Here is a 22,208-nt window from a genome sequence, read left to right as displayed (position 1 = left end):
ATACAGACTAGGCCATTGTTTTAATTTTTAATTTCTTCAGTGAGTGGTATCTGATATCACTCCTCACTGTCATCAACCCTCCCCCTCCACACACACACACCATACCAACCACACCAAAAAAAAAAAAAATACCACACAACAAAACGGTGTTTTCCGTAACTAGAGTTACGTCTGTGTCGTGCTACAACAGCTTGACATGCGCACTGAAATCATTACACCAACAACACATGCAAGAGAGAGCAAATTTCTCTCAACGATAATGGCAGCTATTTACGTCGGCCAACAGTTTAACCTGGGTCGTTGTTTCCAGGAAGGAAGCCATTTTCCCCTGGAAGAGCCTGAATTTTTTTTTCACGTGCAGACAAAATGGCAGGAGTCATGACCGGTCCCGTCTTGCTGGCATGTATAATACAGTCATACCTTAAAAGGTTTGTGAGAACGAGGTGGGGTGTAAGAATGCGGAGAAGAGCAAGGTCATAACAAACATCGTCGGATGTAGCACGGCAAAGATCGAAAAAAACGCACTACAACTGAAGGAGGCGAAGTCCTTCAATTACTTGGGCGTCGCCATTTCCATTTCAGATATGGTTGGACTGAGGTCAGAGAACTATACATGTACATAGCACTTTTTTAAAAATTAAAGTGTAAGAAATTAAAAGCAGAAGAAAAATTTACGAAGAGAAACCTGGCACGAGCTCTGGGTTTCTCCAGATGTTTGTACAGAGTAATTAGTATAAACAGCTTAGCATCACCGACACCTTTTCCAGCTCTGTAGGCAAACTGCAGCGGGTCAAGATGCGGATCGAATGGACAGCAGTTCAAGATCAGTGGTGCACAGTCGTTCCCTGATCAAAACGGTGTTGCAGTACCGTTCATTTATATAAAAACACGCACCTCCGCCGTGGATTAGTTGGTGATAGTAGGATTGGTGTCCATACGAATGGGATGGCCAAACCCGCTGACATATAAATCATTCTCACTTCGGACTCCCTCAGCCAAGTCTCGGTGAAAGCAAGTACACATTTCTTTGATCTCCCAGCAGGCATCTGAGATGCGCCTCGAGCTCATCGACTTTGTTCCGGATGGACTGAACGTTAAAAAGCAGAATAGAAAGTGGAGGTGGAGATTTACGCCTTCGCTTCTTCTTCTTCGAATGGACAGCCATCTCGAGGTAAGATATCAGTTGGAAAGTTGGAAATGTCAAGGTGGAGTGTTACCCGAAGACGGAAAAAGTGCGAGAAGGTACCCACGACTGTACCATATAATGGAGGCGCGCCATCTAATTGTTAGCCAGTTGCACCCGAAGTCCAGGAAAATATACAAAAGCAGTACAATTACATTCCGTGACCTTTACATGTACACCATCGTAGAAGTGAACCCCCAAAATACTATGCACTAAGCTGAGTAAGCAATTGATATGAGAAAATAGTTACAAGAAACTAAAATGCTTTAAGCGACCTGCGGCAAGTCGCCCTCATGTTGAGCGTCTATGACCATCTGATTACTGATTACTGTATGGTTACTGATTAACATCCCCCTTTTTTTTTTAAACTCATATACTACAAATTTCACACTAACCAAGCTGAACTATGTTATGAATTGAAGCTTGGAAAGTTTCCTTCTATTTAAAGAGCTCCAGCAGAACAGTTCACTGAATACAGATTAAACAAAGATATTCCATTTGATGAGCTTCAATGAGGATAAGGTCCATTCACATCTGGCCACATTCTAATGGTCACCTGTCTCTCCTCTTTTTTCTGCAATACTGCTGACATCCTTCCATCAAAAAGTTCAAACACTCCTCCTGTAATCAAAATTAAAACATCTAACCCTGACTGAAAAGTTGAAAATATGTTTCTCATTTTACACAGTAATCAAAACTAAACAGAAATATAATGACTAAAAATAAAAGTACACCCCAAGTTCGACAAAAATATGCTTCTACAATAAACCCTAAAACTGAGATGGTCACGATAAAACATTTATTAATGATTATCACAATCGCCAGGATTTTTATCATATCCATAATACATGACAGAATGTCCTTCGACAAACCTGTATGCAAGAAAAGGATCCGGTTGCCTTTAAACCTTGATGGGTTTCTCTTTATCTCCTTAACCATTCCAAGAGCAGCTTTACCAGTATATGTAGGATCCAGAAATATGCCTGTAGATCCTGCCACTTGTGAGATAAAATCTGCCGTAGGAATAAAAATGTGCCAATTAAAAGGAAAATCTTTACTATATCTTTTTAAACTTGTCTCCAGGAAAGCACTACAAGCAAAAATATTAAATAAAGTAGACAATAAAGAATAGTGTCACTCTTGTGAAAGCTGATTAAAGCATACAGTTAAAAAAGTAAAAAACATCCGCAATAAAAGGCAGTGGTGATGCTGTTTGTGATGGTCACAGTGTTCATCTCTTATGCCATCTGCTTACAGGAAAATAAAAAGTAAAAATATGCATCTGCATCGGCTGCTTATGTAAATGCTAACTGTCATTTCTCTAAACATACAGATCTTTTAAACAGGTGAGCAAGAATGAAAGGTTGAATACTTTGCCAGTAAATGTAATTCAATATTTGTCAGAAATCACCTCTTTCCTGTCCTGAAAAATGTGCCTATTTAAACATGCTACAGATCAGTGACCCTCTGAACGCATGAATAAAAGCTCTAAATAAATAACACAGACTACTTACTAAGCTCCTCTTCACTTGAGACACCATATCCCAGTCCCTTGTGACCCTCTATTATGTCAAGCAAATCTTCTGAAGAAAGATTCTTCAATCCAATTTCCTGCATCATCTCATTGCAGTGTTCATGGAAGTATTTAGCATTATCGCTGACTGCAACGCCATGCACCCTTTTGACATATCCCACAAATATTTCAACGTTTTAGTTCTTTTTCTTTGTAACTCATTCAATATGGGTGTATCAATACAATTTAGCTATAGAGCATTCGCTGGTGCAAACTGTAAGGGAAGAGTGAAGAGGTTAATGTTTGTTTTACAAAGATCGGAAATTTTTTGGCTATCAGCTCAAAATTGAATATTGCTTGGAAGGGTTCAAAACCAATCATTCCCATGTTTATACTGTATCTAAAAGAAACACTGTTTTACAGTTGAATCATATTATGGTTAACAGTCTTCATAAGCTGACAAATTTATTTTAATAACATGTTTTCTAATGATAGGTCAGTTTGTTTTGCACGAAATCATGGATCTGTGATGCAGAAGGTAAATTGCACTTCTTTTTTAATGTCCTGTAATGCTCAGATAGATGGACATTAATACACACAAGCATGCAGGCAGTGATCTAAAAACAGAATTAAACAAAATTTAAAGGTAATGAAACAATGACGAAGGCTTAGCTTTCTTACTTAAGGTTAGAACCAGAGAGATAGTTGCCTATTGACAACCCTGATGCTGTTCCTCCACTGCCACAGGCAAAGACCACATCATCAAAATCTTCCATGACATTCTGTAACAACCCACAATCATGCATCATTTCTTTAAATATACAGTTTTATCATTATTAATCTATATATTAAAATATTTTAATACTTTTGGAATGTTTGTTAGAAATTTGCCATAGAGAAGTTGAACTCTCTGCCACACTCTCTCTCAAAACACACACATATATATATTTCTCAAGTACATGCCCTCAACCAAGCACAACTTATGAATATATACATGCCTGCTTCTGCAGTTCATCAACAACATTTATGTAGCCAAAAAGCCCAACATGATCAGACCCACCAACAGGGATCAGATATGAATTTTCTCCTCTGGAGCTTCTGAAAAAAGATGCCAATCACTAAAATTTAGATTTGAACTCATCAGCCAATAGAGAAATTTTGATAAAACATTGCAATGCAGCATAAATAACCTCTGATGATCTTCATAGATATTTATAGATATTGTATCAATAACTACATGAAAACAGCTCTGAAATACTGTCTATAGCTATATATAGCTTACTAATACTATTCTTGAACACTACCAAAAGAAATTTGCTTGCTATTTTCCTAAAAGAAATTCTCAAGCTATTGCATTTGTAACTCACATCAAACTTAACAAAGCAGCAGTGAACTTCTTTAGTTGTGTGGATGTGTGTGTTTTAGACATACTAACTTGATTCTTCAGCCAGCTTTTCCATTCTGGGTTTTTGATGTGTGAGGTAGGGAGACATCTTAGGGATAAGATAAATATCTGCAGCACTCATTCGATCCACAAGGACATTACCTTCACATCCTAAGCTACATACATCCTGGAAAGAAATGTTCCTGTGACAATGAAAGGAAATAAAAGCTCACAGAGGCCAAGATGCAGAAAAGCTCACAAGATGGCAAAATTAATGACAATTATTGTGAGGCTAAAGTTGTACACTCTAAGGCACTAGATTCTTTACACTGTGTGTGGGCACATCCCATCCAGACCAAACAATTCAGTCGTGACATCAGAAATATATTTCAAGGTATTTTTACAGAGAATTAATTCCATACTGCAGTTCATTCCCTAGAATGGTTAGCAGTTCTTGAGTAAAAGGGACTAAATAGAGCATTTGGTTAGCAGCAAATAATGAGCCCTTTCAAAAAGGGCTATCAGTGAATCAGTAAGCCTGCAGCTGGGGATTACTTCCTTATACATTAAAATTTACCAATAACTATTGAAGCAGGAACAGACGTGTATAAACATGGACCATGCTTACAGCTGATGTGGTGATGTTTGCACTACACCGTTTTACTTGTTTTAAATTTTAAAAAAATAAAATTTATGATAAAGGCCTAATAAAAATGACTTTTTCCTGTCAAATAATTGATAAAGTTTAATTCACTGCCTTACCAAAACTAATTATGTTTCAGCTCCCATGAATATTAAAATCCAAGTTTCTTGTCATCAAACAGCACATTTCTTCTAACCAGTCTTGATCATACCTCGGCAGCTGAGCGGAGGAAGAGATGTGGAGTCAAGCCAATTTGTCTAGCAGCAACTGCCACAGCCCTGCAGTGATTGGACTGAACTGAGCCACAGGTAATCACATGGCTGCAACCCTTGTCAAGGGCATCTGCCAGCAAGAACTCCAGTTTTCTCACCTTCAGTGAAAAAAAATAAGAGTTAAGAACACAAAAAATTGATTTGTGTCGCAGAAACGTACGTGGAGGCATAGAAATATAATCAAAAGCAAAGATGATTGGATGATGCCAGTGATAATATTGTGGCTAAAAACGATGACTAATGTATAATGATAATGTAGAATAGAATAAGATGATGGCATCAACTGATGCTGTGATACTATAAGAAATATGCCAGTCACATGCAACTTGTCAAAATTAATATTTGTGTGTGTATATATATATACACAACCATGTGTGTGAAAAAATGTCAACAGCTATCATTAATGAGTTTCTAAAAATGTTCTAGACATGTCCACCATGAAATTTATCTTATATTTACCCTATTATATCCCCATGAAATTTACCTTGTTTCCAGACAAGGTACTGCCTGTCATGTCATCTCGTTTTATGAAAACAGAAAATCCTTCAGGTAGGCCAGGTAGTGCCCATCTGTGGATAGGAGTGTTGGGATGTGCCAGCTAGAAACAAAAAGGAACAACAAACAGATTTGTTATTATTTTTAAAAATACTGTTTAGTTCAATAAATAATAACAATAATAATGAGCGAAGGCTTATACACATCCCTCCCCCAATGACATTTACAAGAAAAAAATTACACTCAAACAATTCTTTCCATCAAGTCTCTATGACCTGATCAGTCCATTTATACATTCCAATTTGCAAAGCAATTAAAAAATACATTACACTAAAACACTTCTTCCATCCTATCAAATGTATTTCTACAAAAACCAAAGTTACTACATAATACTAATTACACAATAATAATAACAATGATGTTTATATAGCACAGAAGACTCGATCAGCATGTGGCCAGCCAATTACACTTCCCATCACCAGGTCATGATTATGGAATACAACTGAGAGGGGAAACACTATCACAAATTTGCTTATGGTGTAAAATAAAGCAATTGATATTAAACAGGCATAATTTCATCCACTCTGCGTTTGTACATTATTAACATTGTTTAAAAAAGTTTGTATAACACTGTAATGTTAAAATAAGCATTTAGTAAGACATATTTTTAAGTGCTTCTCTGTTATTTTGTGTACAACTGAAAGATATATGACATTGCACACACTCACACATACAGCGGTAAGATATGAGATGGTGGCATAATATTGTTTATTTCTGTGCACTCTAATGATAATACAACAATTTTGCACATTTTTTTTTATTCCTTGCTGTACCTGGATCTTTCGTTTTGGTACACCTGCGAGATTATTTGCCCAGTCCGGTGGATCATATCGAACTGTAGCTATGCCAGTTGAGGCAGTTTTATTCGTTTCAATTTCTGTTTGTGTAGAAAAGCACGCTGAGTTCCTACTTTTATTACACGTTAACCACACAACACAGCGACTGAGTCTGTTCGTGCGACCTTCGATGACTTGTATAAAAAACATTTCAGTCACAGGTGCGTATCAACTCGCAAGGGCCACAATCCAGAAGCTGATGCCCGCAGCTACACTTCAAATTAAATGCATTTGAACTCATTCATAATTTGTGTATTCAGTTCTATTTGAAAGCAGAGTCCTCTAAATTGTACTGGGTTGGAGCAGCGTTGCTTTTTATTTCTTTTCTTTTCGTCTTAATGTCCTTAGATTTCTTTAATCTCCAAATTGTGAATGATGTCCCTTTAGCTCTTGCAACGGGTGCAGCTGTACTTCAGGGATTGTGGTTAAAGGTAGTGCGTAATGAATGACTTTGCATTATAATAGTATAAATCCTGCACTATTTAACTTGTTCTCATAATAAAGTAATTTTACGTTGAAAGGTCCAAAGTATTTTTGTGTTAGATATTTATACCCGCACCCCCCTTGACCCTTACACAAATAAAGTTTCATTTGCAACTAAGTCGACTTCACAAGAAGCAAAACTGGAGGATAGTTCTCCTCTTTCACCATCATTTGTACATTTCTCTTGGATGGTTGAAGCATCAAACGTTTAGGATTTGTGGTCGTCCTTGCTTGAAGTTTCCATTATGGCATGCATTCACAGAGTGAACAGAGAGTTCACAGTTTTGACTTATTTATTGCAGAGCACATATTGGCACTATAATTGGAAAAGAAGCAATAAATCTTATCTAGTGGTTTACGAAGACAGCAAAGCATAGCACTATCCATGTCTCTGGTCTACTGGGTCCTTTAGGTAATGTCAAAAGTGTGACTTCACAATAAATATTCTTTTGTCCCAGTAAATTTTCAAAAAAGTTGTTATCATGCACAATAAGTGCCTTCAAAAGGTGTATCTATTTTACTAGTCAATACCTACTGCTTCTAAATGCACTTAATGAACCTTAAGTAAAAAGATGCTAAACATGCAAAAAAAGTTATAATGTAAAGGCAATAAACACATACAAATTTCTAAATATCAAAAAGTTCTCAAATCTAAACTATATTTATATGATCCTTATTACAATTGTTCATTTCACGAAGCAGTCATAGCTGCAAAGTATTCTCAAATAGACACATTTAATAAAAAATATCACTTTTTAGAATAAATGCAAATGCAACTATCACAGTTTCATATTTTCATATATATGTGACATGCACTCAAGAGTATAATTTAATATTTCCCTAATGTTTGTGGATAATTAAATCTTATGCTTTTATGTGGTCACATGAAGGGAAAACAAAATTGATAACCGAGTTCAAAAACATGCTCATGGAAAGATATTCTTGCTCATTGTTCTTTGGAGATGATCACACACTTATAGCACATTAAAAAATAAGATAAATGTTGACTGATATATTAAAAAAAACCACCCCATATTTTTTCAAAGCTACTCTTCTACTGCACATGAACATCCAAAATTACAGCTGTGATAGCTTGTACAATGATTGACAAATTAAGCTGTCAAGCTACATAAAGCTCCACTATCAGACATCAACAGGACAAGGTCCCTCCACATCTGGCCACATTTTAATGGATGGTTGGCTGTCCTCTTTCTTCTGCAATACTGTTGACATCCTTCCATCAAAAAGTCCATAAACTCCCCCTGCAGTAAGACATGAAGTAGGTGAGTTATGTGTGATTCAAAAGCATGTTTTTATAGAAGAACTCAATGTTTAGTAAAAAGGGATAAGAAAAGCAGAGAAAAATATAGGTAATAATATTGGGTTTACTTAATAATAACTTGCTTGCCCACTAGATGAAAAATGCCCTTATACTAATAGAATCCCTAATAAAGGGAGTCCTTAATTTGACAGCCATGGTAAGGTGTTAAAGCTCTCTCCCTTTCGGTCTTAACTTCCCCAACCCTCTACAAGGTCAGGTTCTCACTACACATCTGGGTCAATTAGGAGAGGGAGAGGGGAGAAAGATGCTGCACCACATGGTATCTGTACAGATGGCTGCCAGTTTCATCTCAAGGGCTGTCCTCCAAGTGTAACATAGATGAACAATAACACCAACATGGTATTAAACCAATGGGTGTGTCTGTGCACCTTAGGGTTAAGACATTGTTGTTCTAGCCACTAGGCTATCTGATCCCCTCCAACAAATAAAGAAAAATAAATATTTGTATTTCAACAATATTTTAAACATCAGTTTTTAGATTAGTTTCTTAACTGTGTGGGATGTAACAAATACAAATAAATGGCCCACACTCAAACGAGCTCCATTTACTTGAACAGTAACACACCTGTGTGCAAGAAAAGGATTTCTTTGCCCTTGAATCTTGATGGATTTTTTTGCATCTCTTTTACCATTCCAAGAGCAGCTTTGCCAGTATAGGAGGGGTCTAGCAATACACCTGTAGATGTTGCCACCTGACAGATGAAATCTGTAGCAAACCAGTAATGGTAATGTAACTGTACTGAAAGCACTTTGTCACCAATTTTTAAGTTTAACTTCAAAACAAATTTTAGAAATTTTATAATTAGGCTAATAAGGTGTTTGATTTTGAAAGGTAGGAACTAAAAAGGGAGAGAGGAAAGAACTTGTAATCACATTAAAAATAAAATAGATATAAATAGCAGATGTATCAACAGCTGCCCACAACCACCCTCTCACTTTCATATTCAAGCGAATGAAGACAGTTGAAATGAAAGCCATACCAAGCTCTTCTTCTGTAGACTGACCATAACCCTTTCCTTTATAACCATCTACAATGTTGACCAGGTCCTTTGAAGAAACATCAGTCAGACCAACTTTCTGCAATGTCTTGTCACAGTGGTGATAAAAATGCTTCTCACTGTTGCTCACCACAATGCCATGTAATCTGGCATCAACATGATTTAAACAAACAATTTCACATATAAAATATTTATATCTATGGGAAAAATCTGTTAAAAGTTGACCTGATAGCAGTAATTTACCAACAGTTAAAATAAGTTTTTTTATATTTTTCTTCAACATACCAGAAGGCCACTGAGGTAAATTATCAAACAGAATAAAAACTATTTTTAAAAAAGTTTATCAAATGCATTGCTTTCCACAAGAAATGAAACACTCTGTTATGTCAAAAGCATAAAAGTCAACATCTTTTACTTAATGCTCTTAAATTATAACCAGCAATCAAAATTCCCGTCCTCTACCCTCATCAACATACATGCAAATAAAAGCTACAAAAATTTTTAAATAAATTTTATGATTCTCAAAATCAATAAATTTTGTAATAAAAAATATAAATACCAAAATTTTTAATGTAAATAAACTAATGAGTAAAAAATAACGTGTTATAAAGTGAAGTTAAGTAGCCAAAAATAATTAAGGCAAGAAAGATTGTACAACAAAGTTATTTCTTGTACAAGCTATTTCCATAATTTTCTGTTGAATGAAAAAAAATCCAGTCTATAGCAACACACAGCATGCTTATTTTACTTCAAATAAGCATGGATATCTTCCTGTATTTGAAAGATACATCTTGTATGGCTTCAGGACAGCACATGGTGTCAAGTCACCATTGCTAAATTACAGTTAAAACTAACCAGCCGAAACATCTTCAAAATTTGAAAAGCTTTTACAGATGTTAAAAGAAATGACATCAAAAAAGTATACTTAAGATATCCAAGCATCACTGCAAAGAAATTAAGAATATGTTGCCAAAAGAAAAAATTAGTTGCTTAGATGCACTGCAGAGCTTTTGATTACCAAACAATAGAATGCACAACTCAAACTTGCATGGCGAAGGTAGCTTGGTTCCAATAGTCTGAAATTAATAAAATAAGGTGATTGCAGCAGACACAAATTGACTAATGTTTTGAAGCTACATGCTTGAATTTATCCAGCATGCTAATGAAAAGAACAGGCATGGGTACATGTCAATTATGAACATTTTAAGGAAAAAAAAGAAAAAGCAAAAAACATAGCACATGCTTGCTAAGGAACTACAACTTGGGATTCAACAGGTGCAAGTCAAAAGCAACATACACAAAAAACTTGTTAAAGCAGTCCAATATAATGAAATGGAGGAAAATGTCAAAGTGAATAATCAGTAGCACAACAGCCTATATACAGCATGAAAAGGCCATGGTAAGTAGCTGTAAGACAGATTATATCACAATTTTCATAATTCAGATGAAATTTGAACTGCTAAGTGAGCTGAGAGGATATTCTTTGAAAAAAACATAGATTACCCTTTCACACTTATTATAGACCTTTAGTTTCAAAAAGAAGATGCTTCAGAACTTCCAAATATGTCCCAACCTACACTGCACACGAAGATTTAAAAACACCATTAAAAATTTTGACTAAATCTTTCATGAGATTTACCACCCACAGTTATCTTTATCTATGAAAGAAATGTAGTGGTAAACTGCCGTAGACCTGATCTTGCTGCTGTCATCGTATTTTTACTGTGTCAGAATGGGGACATAATGGTTTTAGAGCTTTTGTTTTTATTTACCTTGGCCAGAAAGTAAGGCAAATCAACATATTCAGAGACAGTTATGAATCTGCACACAAAGGTAGACATATATGTACATTTAACCAATAAACCTTTAATAGTATATAAACTTTCTGTTCATCTAGTACATGTATACCTTATTTTGGACCCCAGGAGATAATTGCTTACAGACAACCCTGATGCCGTTCCTCCACTGCCACAAGCAAAGACCATGTCATCAAAGTTTTCCATAACATTCTGAAACATGCCATCATTACAAATTACAAAACTGTAAGGGATGTTGCCTCAGCTTTAAACTGTTACCTCCACTATAAATCAGAACAAAATAAATCCCCCCCCTCTCCAAGCATTTGCCAAAAGATACTGTTTGTGAGAAATGCCATTGACTTTAACACACCTGCTGTCTTAGTTCCTCAAACACATTGATGTAGCCAAACAAACCAATTTTGTTTGAACCACCAACTGGGAATAAGTAGGATTTTTCTCCTCTTCTGGAACTGCAAGGAAAACAACAACTGATAAGTCCAATTGATAAGATTGAAGACTGAGAAGAACTTAAAATTAAAAAAAAATTTTGAAGTGTCACTTATTTCAGAACTAGAACAACAAATAATATTACATACATAATACACACATATAAATAAAATATAATAGTAAATAATATAAAAAGTCACACTTGCCTAAGCTGCCATTATCTCCATCTACTCCAAATGAGATGCAGCAGTGATAAGAAGATAAATTATACCAATAAAGATCACTATTCTAGTAGCCTGCTTCATTTATAGACATTGCCTTGTCTTCTGTCTCAAGAGTTGCTCAATTTTGCTTACATTTTTGACAAATTTTCATGAGTAAACTTCCTTTTAATTCCTCATCTACTTGATAAATGCAGTTTCCAATTTTACTAGATCACATGAACAGCTTCATATATAATCCTGAAGGCTATTTATTTTACTGTAAAACATCGCTACCAACAAATATAGAAAAACCATTCAGCAAAAATGAATAAGGACATATATGAATGCACATATGTGTGTACATATGTGTAAACAGGCAGTATTGTAATAGAACCATGTACTGAATGAACACTGAAAGAACTACACATGACTAACACACAAAAACAAATGTCGCTTTTGCTTTTACATACAGTATTTCTTGAGCAAGCCGTTCCATTCTGGGTTTTAGATGTGTGTAGTACGGACAGATCTTTGGGACAAGATAAATATGTGCCCCACAAAGGCGATCCAAAAGAATATTGCCCTCACATCCAACATCAAATACATCCTGAAATACACATCAGGAAAACCATAAATTGATACACATACCAAAACCAAATAAAGAAAAAAATGTATGCCAAACTTTAAGCATCAGATAAGAATATAGATCATATAGAAAAATGATTGATGACATACAATATTACATTGATAAGAATGTATCTTTAATTTATTAACAGTCAGCTGCAAATAGTGTTTTTCTGCCGTAAGTTATCACAAACTGCCTTTTAATGCAAGGAAAGTCACAACTATATGCAGTAAAATCCTTGGGTTAACAGTCTTAATTAAAATTCTCTTTGTAATTAACTGAATGTGAAGCAAGAGATAAGATGGCCTGACTATTCTAGCAATGGACCCATACCTCAGCATCCGAACGCAAGAAGAGATGTGGAGTCAAGCCAACCTGCCGTGCAGCAACTGCTACAGCTCGGCAGTGATTGGACTGAACTGAGCCGCAGGTAATCAGGTGACTGCAGCCCTTGTCAATGGCATCTGCCAGCAGGAACTCCAGTTTTCTCACCTCAAGTGGACAGGATATTATTCAAGAGTAATATAAAATACTTCCACACATATTACCAACATGTAGAACATATTACTGTTGCTATTGATATTTGTAAAGTTTGTGACTATAGTGATAGTTATTGTGATGAAAACAGATATTTGTTTCTATATATGTGTAGATATTTGTGACCTGCCACCACAGAATGAGTGAAAAATTTGAGATTTTGCAAATTGTATATTTTTCAAAAAGTACAGCTTTGAGCTTTTTAATTTTGGATATGAAAGTTGTTCTAGTCCTAAAATTGAGTGAGTTATAAAGGTTTGAAGTGTACAAGTCTGATGGCATAAAGTTGACCTTAATCGACTTTCTGAACCTTTACTATGAAACTGCTCTGTGCAACTAGAGACTCATCTAATGGTGGCAAGTCGATTTATAAACATTGCATATGAAATCAGAGGTGAGCTTTTACATTTATCAGGATGTCAATGCACAGTTTTGTTCCGTAACATAATTGCCTATTTTTCCTTGCAGTACTCTTGCCAAGATACAGCTTAAGCAAAACTGATCACCTTAAACGATCATTTATCTGTAAGTATGCCAACATTTTAAAAAATTGCATTTACCTTATTTCCAGACAGAGTACTGCCTGTCATGTCATCTCGTTTAATGAAAACAGAAAATCCTTCAGGTACTCTAGGTAAAGTCCATTTGTGAATCGGTGTGTTGGGATGTGCTAACTGTAAGTGTCTCCACACACACACACACAAACACTTAGAGGCATAAGGTTTCCAGAATTTTTTTTATGACAATCATAAATTTAAAACCCCTCTGGGATGGCAACAACACTAGATCACTTAAATAACACTAAGTATGATGTGACTTGTCGTCTGTGTGCATATGTCTGTTTGCTTTTACAAACTGTGGTACAAGAAGCCCATGAAAAGTTTTCAACATTCTGGAAAAATAATGTCTTAAAGGCCTTTTCTAATAATAATGATAATGCCTTTATATTTAACTTTCATGAGATATATGCATATCTAAACTCCTATATCCAATAGGGCAAAAAACACTGCATTAAGAAACCCACATAGAATGTTGATTGCCACCAATTAAGTTATGATGGTACGAATTAATTTTATTTTACTCTATACAATCAAGATTCGCCAACTTACTGAAACTGACAAAGTCGTCCCCACTTTTTTGTCAAATAACGATTTTTGTTTATGATGTATTAGTCGTATTGGTATTATCAATTTAGATCATTTTCATTTTCAGTTTTCTTATCATTATTATACTGCACCTCAATCTTTCGTTTGGGCACACATGTTAGTCTCTTCGTCCAGCTAGGTGGCTCATACGGGATCGTGAGCGCTTCTGCTGAAGACATCGTCCGACACCACGTTGAGTGTAAAGTGTGGAGGATTTAAACCATGAATCTGTAGACTGTCCGTGATGTAAACAGAACTCGCTGAAGCAGACTACATAATACCACGTGGGCGATTTCGACCAATAAAAATGCGCACTATGAAATTACCATACTTTACTTACGAGAGTAGCTTCCCTTGTCTACCATTTTCGTCTGCTTTTTTGGAGAGGACGAGATGGCGGGAACATATGAAAAGATAGCACTTTTGGGTTCAGGGTCTTATGGTAAAGCTTGGCTAGTGTTTTCTAATAAGAGAAGCAAAAAATCAGTTCATAAAAGAAATTCGACTGGATGTACTGGGACAAAAAGAGATGGATCAAGCGTTGGTCGAAGTGAAAGTTCTGGCTCGGTGTCGGCACGTGAACATCGTTGCTTATTTCGAAGCGAATGTCAATAATGGTTGTCTTCAGATTGACATGGAATATGCAGATGGAGGTATGCTGAAAGAGCTAAGTTTCCTATCTATAAATATATTGTATTTTATGTTCCTTTTGTATATATGAAAACTGTAGCATTGTTTATCGAAAATGTAAGAAATTTACACGCGCTTACGTGTTGTGTGGCGGAAATATTGACAAGAGTACTATATGTTGTTTTGGAAGTTCACCATTTACTTTGGACTTCTGTCCCTTTTTCTTTGCAGGAGATATGCAGAGGAAAATTTTAGATCAAAGGGGAATTCATTTTGACGTTGAGGTAATATACGGTTACACACTAACTGTTCTAGAAATTGAAACGTATAAGAGGAGTCGACATTGTCGACAAAGCAGATAGCGTAGATGGTATGACCATCAAAATGTTTTATATTAAAAAATGACTCACATATAGAGTAGCAATGTATAAATGTGTATACAAATTAATTGATCCTGTTCATATTTAACTTGCATCTTGAGAGTGAAAGCAGATTATCCATTCATATTCGGAGAAATAGTAATTTACACTCTACTCAAAAAAAGATTGTACACTGATTTTTAAAGGATTTTTTTTTTGTTAGATCATTCTGGACTGGTTTATACAGATCTGCTTTGCACTCAAGTACCTGCATGCTCAGAATATTTTACACAGAGGCAAGTAATAAATCTTTTCTCATTCACATTTCACTCTCATTATGTTTGACAGCTTTGATTTTATGTTATGGACTGATGCAAATACTTCCACATTAATAAAAATTATACCATTGTAACAGCCAAGCCCGTTCTTAGCTCCTGCGGGGCAAGGCATAGGGCATGTGCGAAGCCCTCACCATTTGGAGCCTATTACCATATTAATCAAAAGCGCAGGTCTCCTGACAACTGTCACAAGGGTTGGGTCTGCCTGCCCCTAAGCACAGCCCTGGTAACAGCTGTAGAGTAGGAAACTTTGACACTTAATATTTGTGCATCTAAGCATAAACTGAAAGTGTAAACTTACTAACAGACGAACATTCACAGTTCAGTTTTAGAAAGAACTTTCATCAAGTTGTAACTGTGTTTTTTATAATTGGACACTGATAAACCAAAGGAACGTTTTATTTACAAGGAATGTTTTATTTTGTCCTCTAGATCTGAAGCCACAGAACTTATTTTTGACTGCAGATGGCATTGTAAAACTTGGTGATTTCGGTATTGCCAAGATTCTTCAAGATAGTTCAGATCATGCTTTTACAGCCATTGGCACACCTTACTATCTTAGCCCTGAGGTCTGCCAAAGGCAACCGTATCCTTCTGCTGAAATACTTGCTTTATGTGGAACATTGTTTGTGTGCTGACCAAATAGTGTAAGTTCATGCTTTTTAGTGGTGCCCCCTTCTGTTTCTCAAAATTGATAAATGATTCTGTATGAACACTGCACTGAAGCCACCATCTCAAGATACAATGTGAAGTGGTAGATATTTTGCAGTTTTTTAAAATGTTCTGCTTATAGGTGGTTGGTGTGTTATGTTTTTCCACATCTTGACCATTATCCATGCCAGTAGTATCATGCATTGTTTGCATCAGATAAATGCCTTCAGGTTGGCTTGAATATCTACCATGTGATGGCTAGTTTGGATAGCAGCCACTGGTGTTGACCTGTGACATTTTGTGTATTTTCTGAAATAATATGGATTTCAGATATGTAATTTCAAAACAACAAGACATAAAAATACATTTAACTTTCCAAAGATGAAACAAAACCTTGACCAGTACACAGCTACAACTTTAAGAGTGACATGTGGTCTGCTGGCTGTGTTCTCTATGAGCTGTGCTCTCTTCATGTGCCTTTTCAAGCACAGAACTTGCCACTTCTTGTCCTTAAGATTTTGGATGGAAATTATGAGCCTATACCAAGGTAATGAGCTTAGTTATGCATGGTTTACTTATTTGAATTTATTGACCTCAAGTGGTTGCATCTGTGTGACAGTTTTGATTACATTCCAAGGGAATTTGCTTTGCTTTGATTTGACTTTTTTTGGTGAGAATGGAGAGAGAAAAAAAGAGGTCTTGTAACTGTCGTGTTTTACACAGGTGAAGATGGTGGCTGGAGGGAACTGTCTAACTTAAACACTTAACATATTCATCTGAATCTCCAACCTCTCAATATGATAAGTGTTGAATATGAAGACCTTGAAAACAATGCATTCTTTGTTTCCTGTTTTCCAGTCACAATGGTGCTATTCTTGAGGACCTTGTCACTGTTTTATTGAACAGTGACCCATATCAGAGACCCTCGGCTGTGCAAATATTAAACGTTCCTGCTCTGCAGAGTTATGTCGAAACAAGCTACAGGAAGTGTGCACGACACAGGGAGATTCAGCAGAGGTTAAGAAGTTTAGCTAAGCAGTCAGAATCGCCAGGCAATTGTGTAGGTTTGAAACAGGTTCATCTGGGAAACCACAACTTAAAGTGGTTCAGTTCTCTTTCATAGCACACAAACTTATGTCATTTGGATTAACATCTGAACAATCACTTCTCCAACATAAATCCTTTGCAGTTTGAAGTATATTTCTCCTATGAAGACTATGAACAGTACATAAAAACTCTCTTGATTCCTTTTATGACATGGACAATGTATTGTTGCAAAAGTATATAAATGTGTTTGATAAATGTGTGCATCCCTACGATGATTTGTTAAGTTTTCAATATAATGTTCCATGATATGATCTTAACTAACTGAAGGTGAATGGACTGTTTCAGGTGGAAACACCAGTACTTTCATTACAGCAAAAAACTTACGCAGTAAGAAAGGCTGTTCTCCGACGCCTGTCAGTAGCCACACCTAAAAGATCAAGTGTTACCCAGCAGAAGAAATCTGCTCATTCTGCAGAGGCTGCTTTGGCACCCAAACGGCAGCGAAAGGTCCATTATCTTAGACTCACTCTCCAGTTTTGAAGACCTGTTGCCCTTCTAATTTAAAGAAATATAGACCATTTACACTAACTAGTAATGTTATGAAATGATTGAAGGTATTTAGTGTAAATCTCTTTCAAATCCTTCAGTCTCTTGACCCTTTACATATATGAGAAACAGATGAACAGATGATACAATACTTGCCCTCTTTAACAACTTTTTTACCTAATTAGGTCCCTTATCTGCATTGATTTGGCCAGTCCATTGGTGCAGTGGTTAGTGCCTGTCACCAAGTACAGTGGGCAATTGGTTGTCTGGGTTCAGATCTCACCTTGGACATGCTTTCTCTATGTGTGGCACTGGTTTATAGGGCCAGCTTAAGTCTTTTGCTGTGAAGTTGCTGGCTTGGCATAAACCCCCATTCCCCCAAATACAGATATAAAACATATTTATTAATCCTTTTCGATAAATTGTTGTGTCTGAACATAAAATGTCTATATTCGTTTGTAGTTCCCCAAAAGTTTACAGAATGAGAGCAAACAGTATGAAAATCTGCATTCATGTGCATGTCCTATTCATGAGTTGATTGTATGTTTGCATTGCAGCAGGATAAATGATAGCAAATAAGGTGTGATTCTAACTCTAAACATTCTGCTTCTATCTCTTTGTCTAATGTAAATTTCTGCTTATATAATTTCTCTTCTGCTTTCAACACTTCATCCCCACCTAGTGGTTCTAAAAGGCTGTTGAAGATGGTCCTGGAATTATCCTGTGGATTGTCAGTCTTGTCAGCAGTTCTTTGAATTCGTATTTGAATATATCCTTTTGAAATATTACGTGTCTATGTTTTTCGTGTAAATTCCTGGTATCAAGATATGTGCAAAAAGTTCTCTTGTAAGGAAATTAAATTGTATCTAAGTGTGGTTCAGAAATAGCAGTATATACCATATGAGCATATTCATAGGGTTTTGTAACAGATGTTACTCTTGAATGGCTGGCCTCCTCTCCATTCATATTTTGCTTAGGGATTCTTCATTTACAGAGAACCAAACAAGTCAAATTTTATTTTTTAAAAACTTAATTATAGTTTTAACTTTAAAAGTTGCTTAAGTAATGGAGTTGTAAATAACTAGGGTACCATCGTTTTGTTGCAGGAGCCTGCTCCTGTCTTCAAACTGGAGAATGCAGTGCTGCACTCAACAAACATCTCTCACAGACATCACTCTGAGTTTGAAGATAATAGTGAAAATTGTAAATATGCAATGTGTGAAAAGGTCCAAAATAATAAAGATCCATTTTTAACAGATGAAGATTCTTCCAACAACATTTTGGATCAGGCACCCAAGCAAAATTACAGTGAGGGAATGTTTATGAATTGCAAATCCAAAGAGAAAATGAAATGTAGACCAAAAGATTTAGAGACTGCACATAAACTTGAAAGACAAGTAATTAAGAAGCAAGACGTAGAATCTGAAGACTGCAGTAGCAACCAAAGCATTTCACAAGTCACAAATTCCAGTGTCTGCAAATTTCAAAAGGCTGCTGAACCAGGAACGCAATGCCATCCTGCTGAAAAGGGGCAGGAAAGTAAGGTGACTCCATCTGCAACTTATACATTAATATCTCAACATGCAGGTGCTATGGAAAGAAAATACGGTGAACAGTGTATGTGTGAATCCTCCAACTGCATACTGCAGATTTTATATCGATCGGTCAAAGAGGGACGACATGACAAGCATGCATCTGAGCAGATGCTTTTCAGGTATCTTCTTGATCATCTTGGTGCCTCTTACTGTGAAGAAATCTTGAAAGGTGTTTTAAAGGCACTCAAAAATGGTGTTGATTATTCAGCTTTTGAGGAAAGTGCAGGAAAGATAACCCTTAACTATCTGCCTGTGATTTTACAGCTGGCAATACTCCTAGACAACAATGACTAAAGATCTTTTATTTCAGTTGTTCCCACCAGGTGACCAAGACTTGTTAAATTTCCTAAGAATTAGAATGATGTATAAGGAACACATCATTGCTACACACCATACAGACAACATACAAAGAAATGTTAATATTTTTAATTATTTTTTGCTACTTTTTTTCCTGCAGCTGTGATACGCTTTTTTTTTAAATGTCTATAGTTTACTTCTATTTTTTTAAGCTGAGGACAAAATTGTCTTGTTCTGCTTTTTTTGATTACTATGATTTTAAATAATTTTATTTAGTACGTGCTTTCTTGTGCAATGTTAACATAATTTGACATTATTTTTTATCTTATGTTATGCTAGTTTAAATAAAACAAATGCTACTATTAAACAAGCTTTACAGAAGTTTTTGGGGGGTTACATAACAGAAATGAATTCCTTTTTCATCCTCATCAGAAGTAAGTCTTTGGTACCTTTTAAAACACATTTTAATGTCCATTAGCTTCATAAACAATTGTCCACACTGGACAACATAAAAAATGCTATAAGCAAAATGCATAGTTCATGTATAAAATGTAGTTACTGTTGACTGGCCATGAGGCAGATGAAAAAGCTTCATATTTAGCAGTTGAAATCTTGAGATCAATTGAAAGCATTCCTTCTTCATGCTATCACACATGCTTTAATTATACCTTCCCCCAACAAGAAGGAAAATGTACTCGTCAACACATGTCAACGTCATGTTATGTGGCTGCAAAAGATTATTTAAATCATATGCATATGCAAGCATGCCAAGACTATACATAAGAACACCTACTTTCGATCTCAAAATGTACAGTTTTCAAATAAAAAAACAATAAATTGTGAAATCCGGAAGGGGATAAAGGAGAACTGGACCAATACCAGACCATGGAGGATGAAATGGGATGGGTGCCAACTACCAGCTAAGGCAGACTCTTCCCGGCACAGGTTAACACATTGAAGACAGCAATAGCCACCTTCTCACGAGAAGTACTGATGTACTATACTGATAGACTGAATATTGCAATCATTTATACACTTTCCAGCTGGGGACAGAAGCCCAAGTCCTCCAAATCAACCAGGCTACAACTAGTGAGCCAGCAGGCCTACCAGTCCTAATGAAAGATGTCAACCAAAGCATATGCAATCTGAAGGGAGGGAAATCAGCTGGTGTTGACAATGTCTCTGCCAAGCTGCTAAAGAAGAGTGGGGAAGATTCAACACTGACCTGTACTGTTTTATGTCAAATAATCTGGGAATGCGACACATTGCCCAAGAAATGGATGGAATCACTTGTCATACCACTGTGAAAGAAAGGAAACAGTAAATAGTGCCAAAATTACAGACCTATAGGCCTAATCAAACTTATGCTGAAGGTAATCCAGAATCATATCAGCACCTCCACTAAGGAACTACTATAGCAAAAGTACAGCTAAACAGATCAACTGTCACATCCTGACAGAAAAAAAGCCCAACATGTCTACCACATCTGTGGGATCTCATCCACAACTTCATTGACTTTATAAACACGTGACAGAGGCTGGCACAAGGGGCTGAGACAGAAGAAACAAAGAGATACTTGTTACTGAAGCTCTGTGATAAAGCACTGAGTGTAGTAATACTGGATAACCAAATGGAAACTTTCAAACAACAGTAGGTGTCTGTCAAGTGTAGCCCCATTGCCCGTACTGTTCAAAATCACCTGAGACACCACCATGTAAGAAATCCTTCAAGAGCCCATCACACCTCTATTTCTATCAGTGGGAGGCCCATATGCAATCTATGCTTTACAGACAATATTTATCTCATAGCAGGCATATATATGATCTTCCCAAAAAGCATTTTGAATGTATATGGTAACAGAGACCAGCATTGATAAAGTCATGGTCAGCAGCAACAGTAAAGTAGGGATCTACATGAACAGAATACAGGCTGAGAAGGTAAACAGCTTTCAGTACTTGGGTGCCACCCTTTCTAGAGATGCTACTTCACCGAAAACATCTGTATCAAGATTGCAGTGACAGCAGTAGAGGCCAGGTTGAACACACCGTACATATCCCTCATAATTCCAGTCCTGTACAGATATGAACTGCCAACATGGTGGAGAAGACAGGCATTTGAGAACAAGTGATGGAGGAAGTTGCTCCAGATCAGGAAACAGTAAACCATTTACATTTTATGAATCATAGTTGTTACCCTTGTATATTACCAGGAATCCCTTCTTCCAGCAGTCAAGCAGTGCAAACTGGTCTGGGCTGGCCATGTAACTTGGCATGAGAATGTCTAAAACTGTCCTTCAGGGTACCTTGCAGAGGGATTAATGCCAGAGGAAGAATGGCTCACCAACATGAAAGAGTGACCTGGTCATTCCATATGGGATCTACTCACCACTACCAAAGACAGGTGAGTCTTGTCACCAGTTGCACCCCTCCCCTTCCTCCCCAATGACCAGTGCTGCTAAAGGATGAATGAATAAATGAGCTTTTAACCTCAGAATGGGTATAGTATGGATTAACTATAAGCTTTGTTCACACTAAAACATTACATTTTATCTACAAAAAAGCAGATTTTATATAGTGTTATATCATACCAATTGCACATTTATCTTCTGGACCATTGCAACTCAGATTTATTCCACGTTTTCTTCTTAACTCTCTGATCGTACTAACTTCTTTATGGCAAACTCTTACAGCTATTTTCTCTGCTATAGTCCCAAAACTTATGCTTTAACTTACTTGGAGCCATGTTCAAAGTTATTTCGCTTTTCTTCTGTGCCATGTATC

At 36.3% G+C, this 22,208-nt stretch overlaps 3 protein-coding genes across 3 annotated transcripts; 1 reads left to right on the top strand and 2 right to left on the bottom strand.

The window, feature by feature from the left end:
• Positions 1-343: 343 nt before the first annotated feature.
• On the bottom strand, positions 344-6,696 carry LOC112555431 (bifunctional D-cysteine desulfhydrase/1-aminocyclopropane-1-carboxylate deaminase, mitochondrial-like). The gene is given in 10 exon segments (XM_025223833.1): positions 344-1,804; positions 2,056-2,196; positions 2,698-2,861; positions 3,378-3,478; positions 3,695-3,787; positions 3,790-3,794; positions 4,132-4,267; positions 4,935-5,093; positions 5,480-5,593; positions 6,324-6,696. Coding segments are annotated over 10 exon segments (1,239 nt in total). The 5' UTR covers positions 6,537-6,696; the 3' UTR covers positions 344-1,691.
• Positions 6,697-7,148: 452 nt separating this feature from the next.
• On the bottom strand, positions 7,149-14,254 carry LOC112555433 (bifunctional D-cysteine desulfhydrase/1-aminocyclopropane-1-carboxylate deaminase, mitochondrial-like). The gene is made up of 9 exons (XM_025223834.1): positions 14,058-14,254; positions 13,381-13,494; positions 12,617-12,775; positions 12,129-12,265; positions 11,379-11,478; positions 11,118-11,218; positions 9,192-9,355; positions 8,777-8,917; positions 7,149-8,131 (listed from the first exon to the last, which is right to left on the bottom strand). Exons 1-9 carry the CDS (start codon positions 14,142-14,144, stop codon positions 8,013-8,015), a joined length of 1,122 nt encoding a protein of 373 aa, XP_025079619.1. The 5' UTR covers positions 14,145-14,254; the 3' UTR covers positions 7,149-8,012.
• A 99-nt stretch (positions 14,255-14,353) lies between these two features.
• LOC112555005 (serine/threonine-protein kinase Nek5-like) lies at positions 14,354-21,003 on the top strand. The gene is made up of 8 exons (XM_025223120.1): positions 14,354-14,618; positions 14,827-14,879; positions 15,178-15,250; positions 15,725-15,878; positions 16,353-16,490; positions 16,802-17,003; positions 17,336-17,497; positions 18,643-21,003. The coding sequence occupies exons 1-8, from the start codon at positions 14,495-14,497 to the stop codon at positions 19,423-19,425; spliced, it is 1,689 nt and encodes a 562-aa protein (XP_025078905.1). The 5' UTR covers positions 14,354-14,494; the 3' UTR covers positions 19,426-21,003.
• The last annotated feature ends 1,205 nt before the right edge of the window (positions 21,004-22,208 follow it).

Source organism: Pomacea canaliculata, linkage group LG14 (genome assembly GCF_003073045.1).
Source record: "Pomacea canaliculata isolate SZHN2017 linkage group LG14, ASM307304v1, whole genome shotgun sequence".
Lineage (NCBI taxonomy): Eukaryota > Metazoa > Mollusca > Gastropoda > Architaenioglossa > Ampullariidae > Pomacea > Pomacea canaliculata.
This window is presented reverse-complemented; position numbering and strand designations above follow the sequence as displayed.

Excerpts from the sequence above, each read along its gene's own strand:
- LOC112555433 (XM_025223834.1), bottom strand. The coding sequence starts at position 14,144 with ATGTCTTCAGCAGAAGCGCTCACGATCCCGTATGAGCCACCTAGCTGG. Across the intron at positions 13,495-14,057 it reads TGCCCAAACGAAAGATTGAG|TTAGCACATCCCAACACACC; the intron begins GTGCAGTATAAT and ends AGACACTTACAG. Across the intron at positions 12,776-13,380 it reads GTACTCTGTCTGGAAATAAG|GTGAGAAAACTGGAGTTCCT; the intron begins GTAAATGCAATT and ends TGTCCACTTGAG.
- LOC112555005 (XM_025223120.1), top strand. The coding sequence starts at position 14,495 with ATGGATCAAGCGTTGGTCGAAGTGAAAGTTCTGGCTCGGTGTCGGCAC. Across the intron at positions 14,619-14,826 it reads CATGGAATATGCAGATGGAG|GAGATATGCAGAGGAAAATT; the intron begins GTATGCTGAAAG and ends TTTTCTTTGCAG. Across the intron at positions 17,498-18,642 it reads CACCCAAACGGCAGCGAAAG|GAGCCTGCTCCTGTCTTCAA; the intron begins GTCCATTATCTT and ends GTTTTGTTGCAG.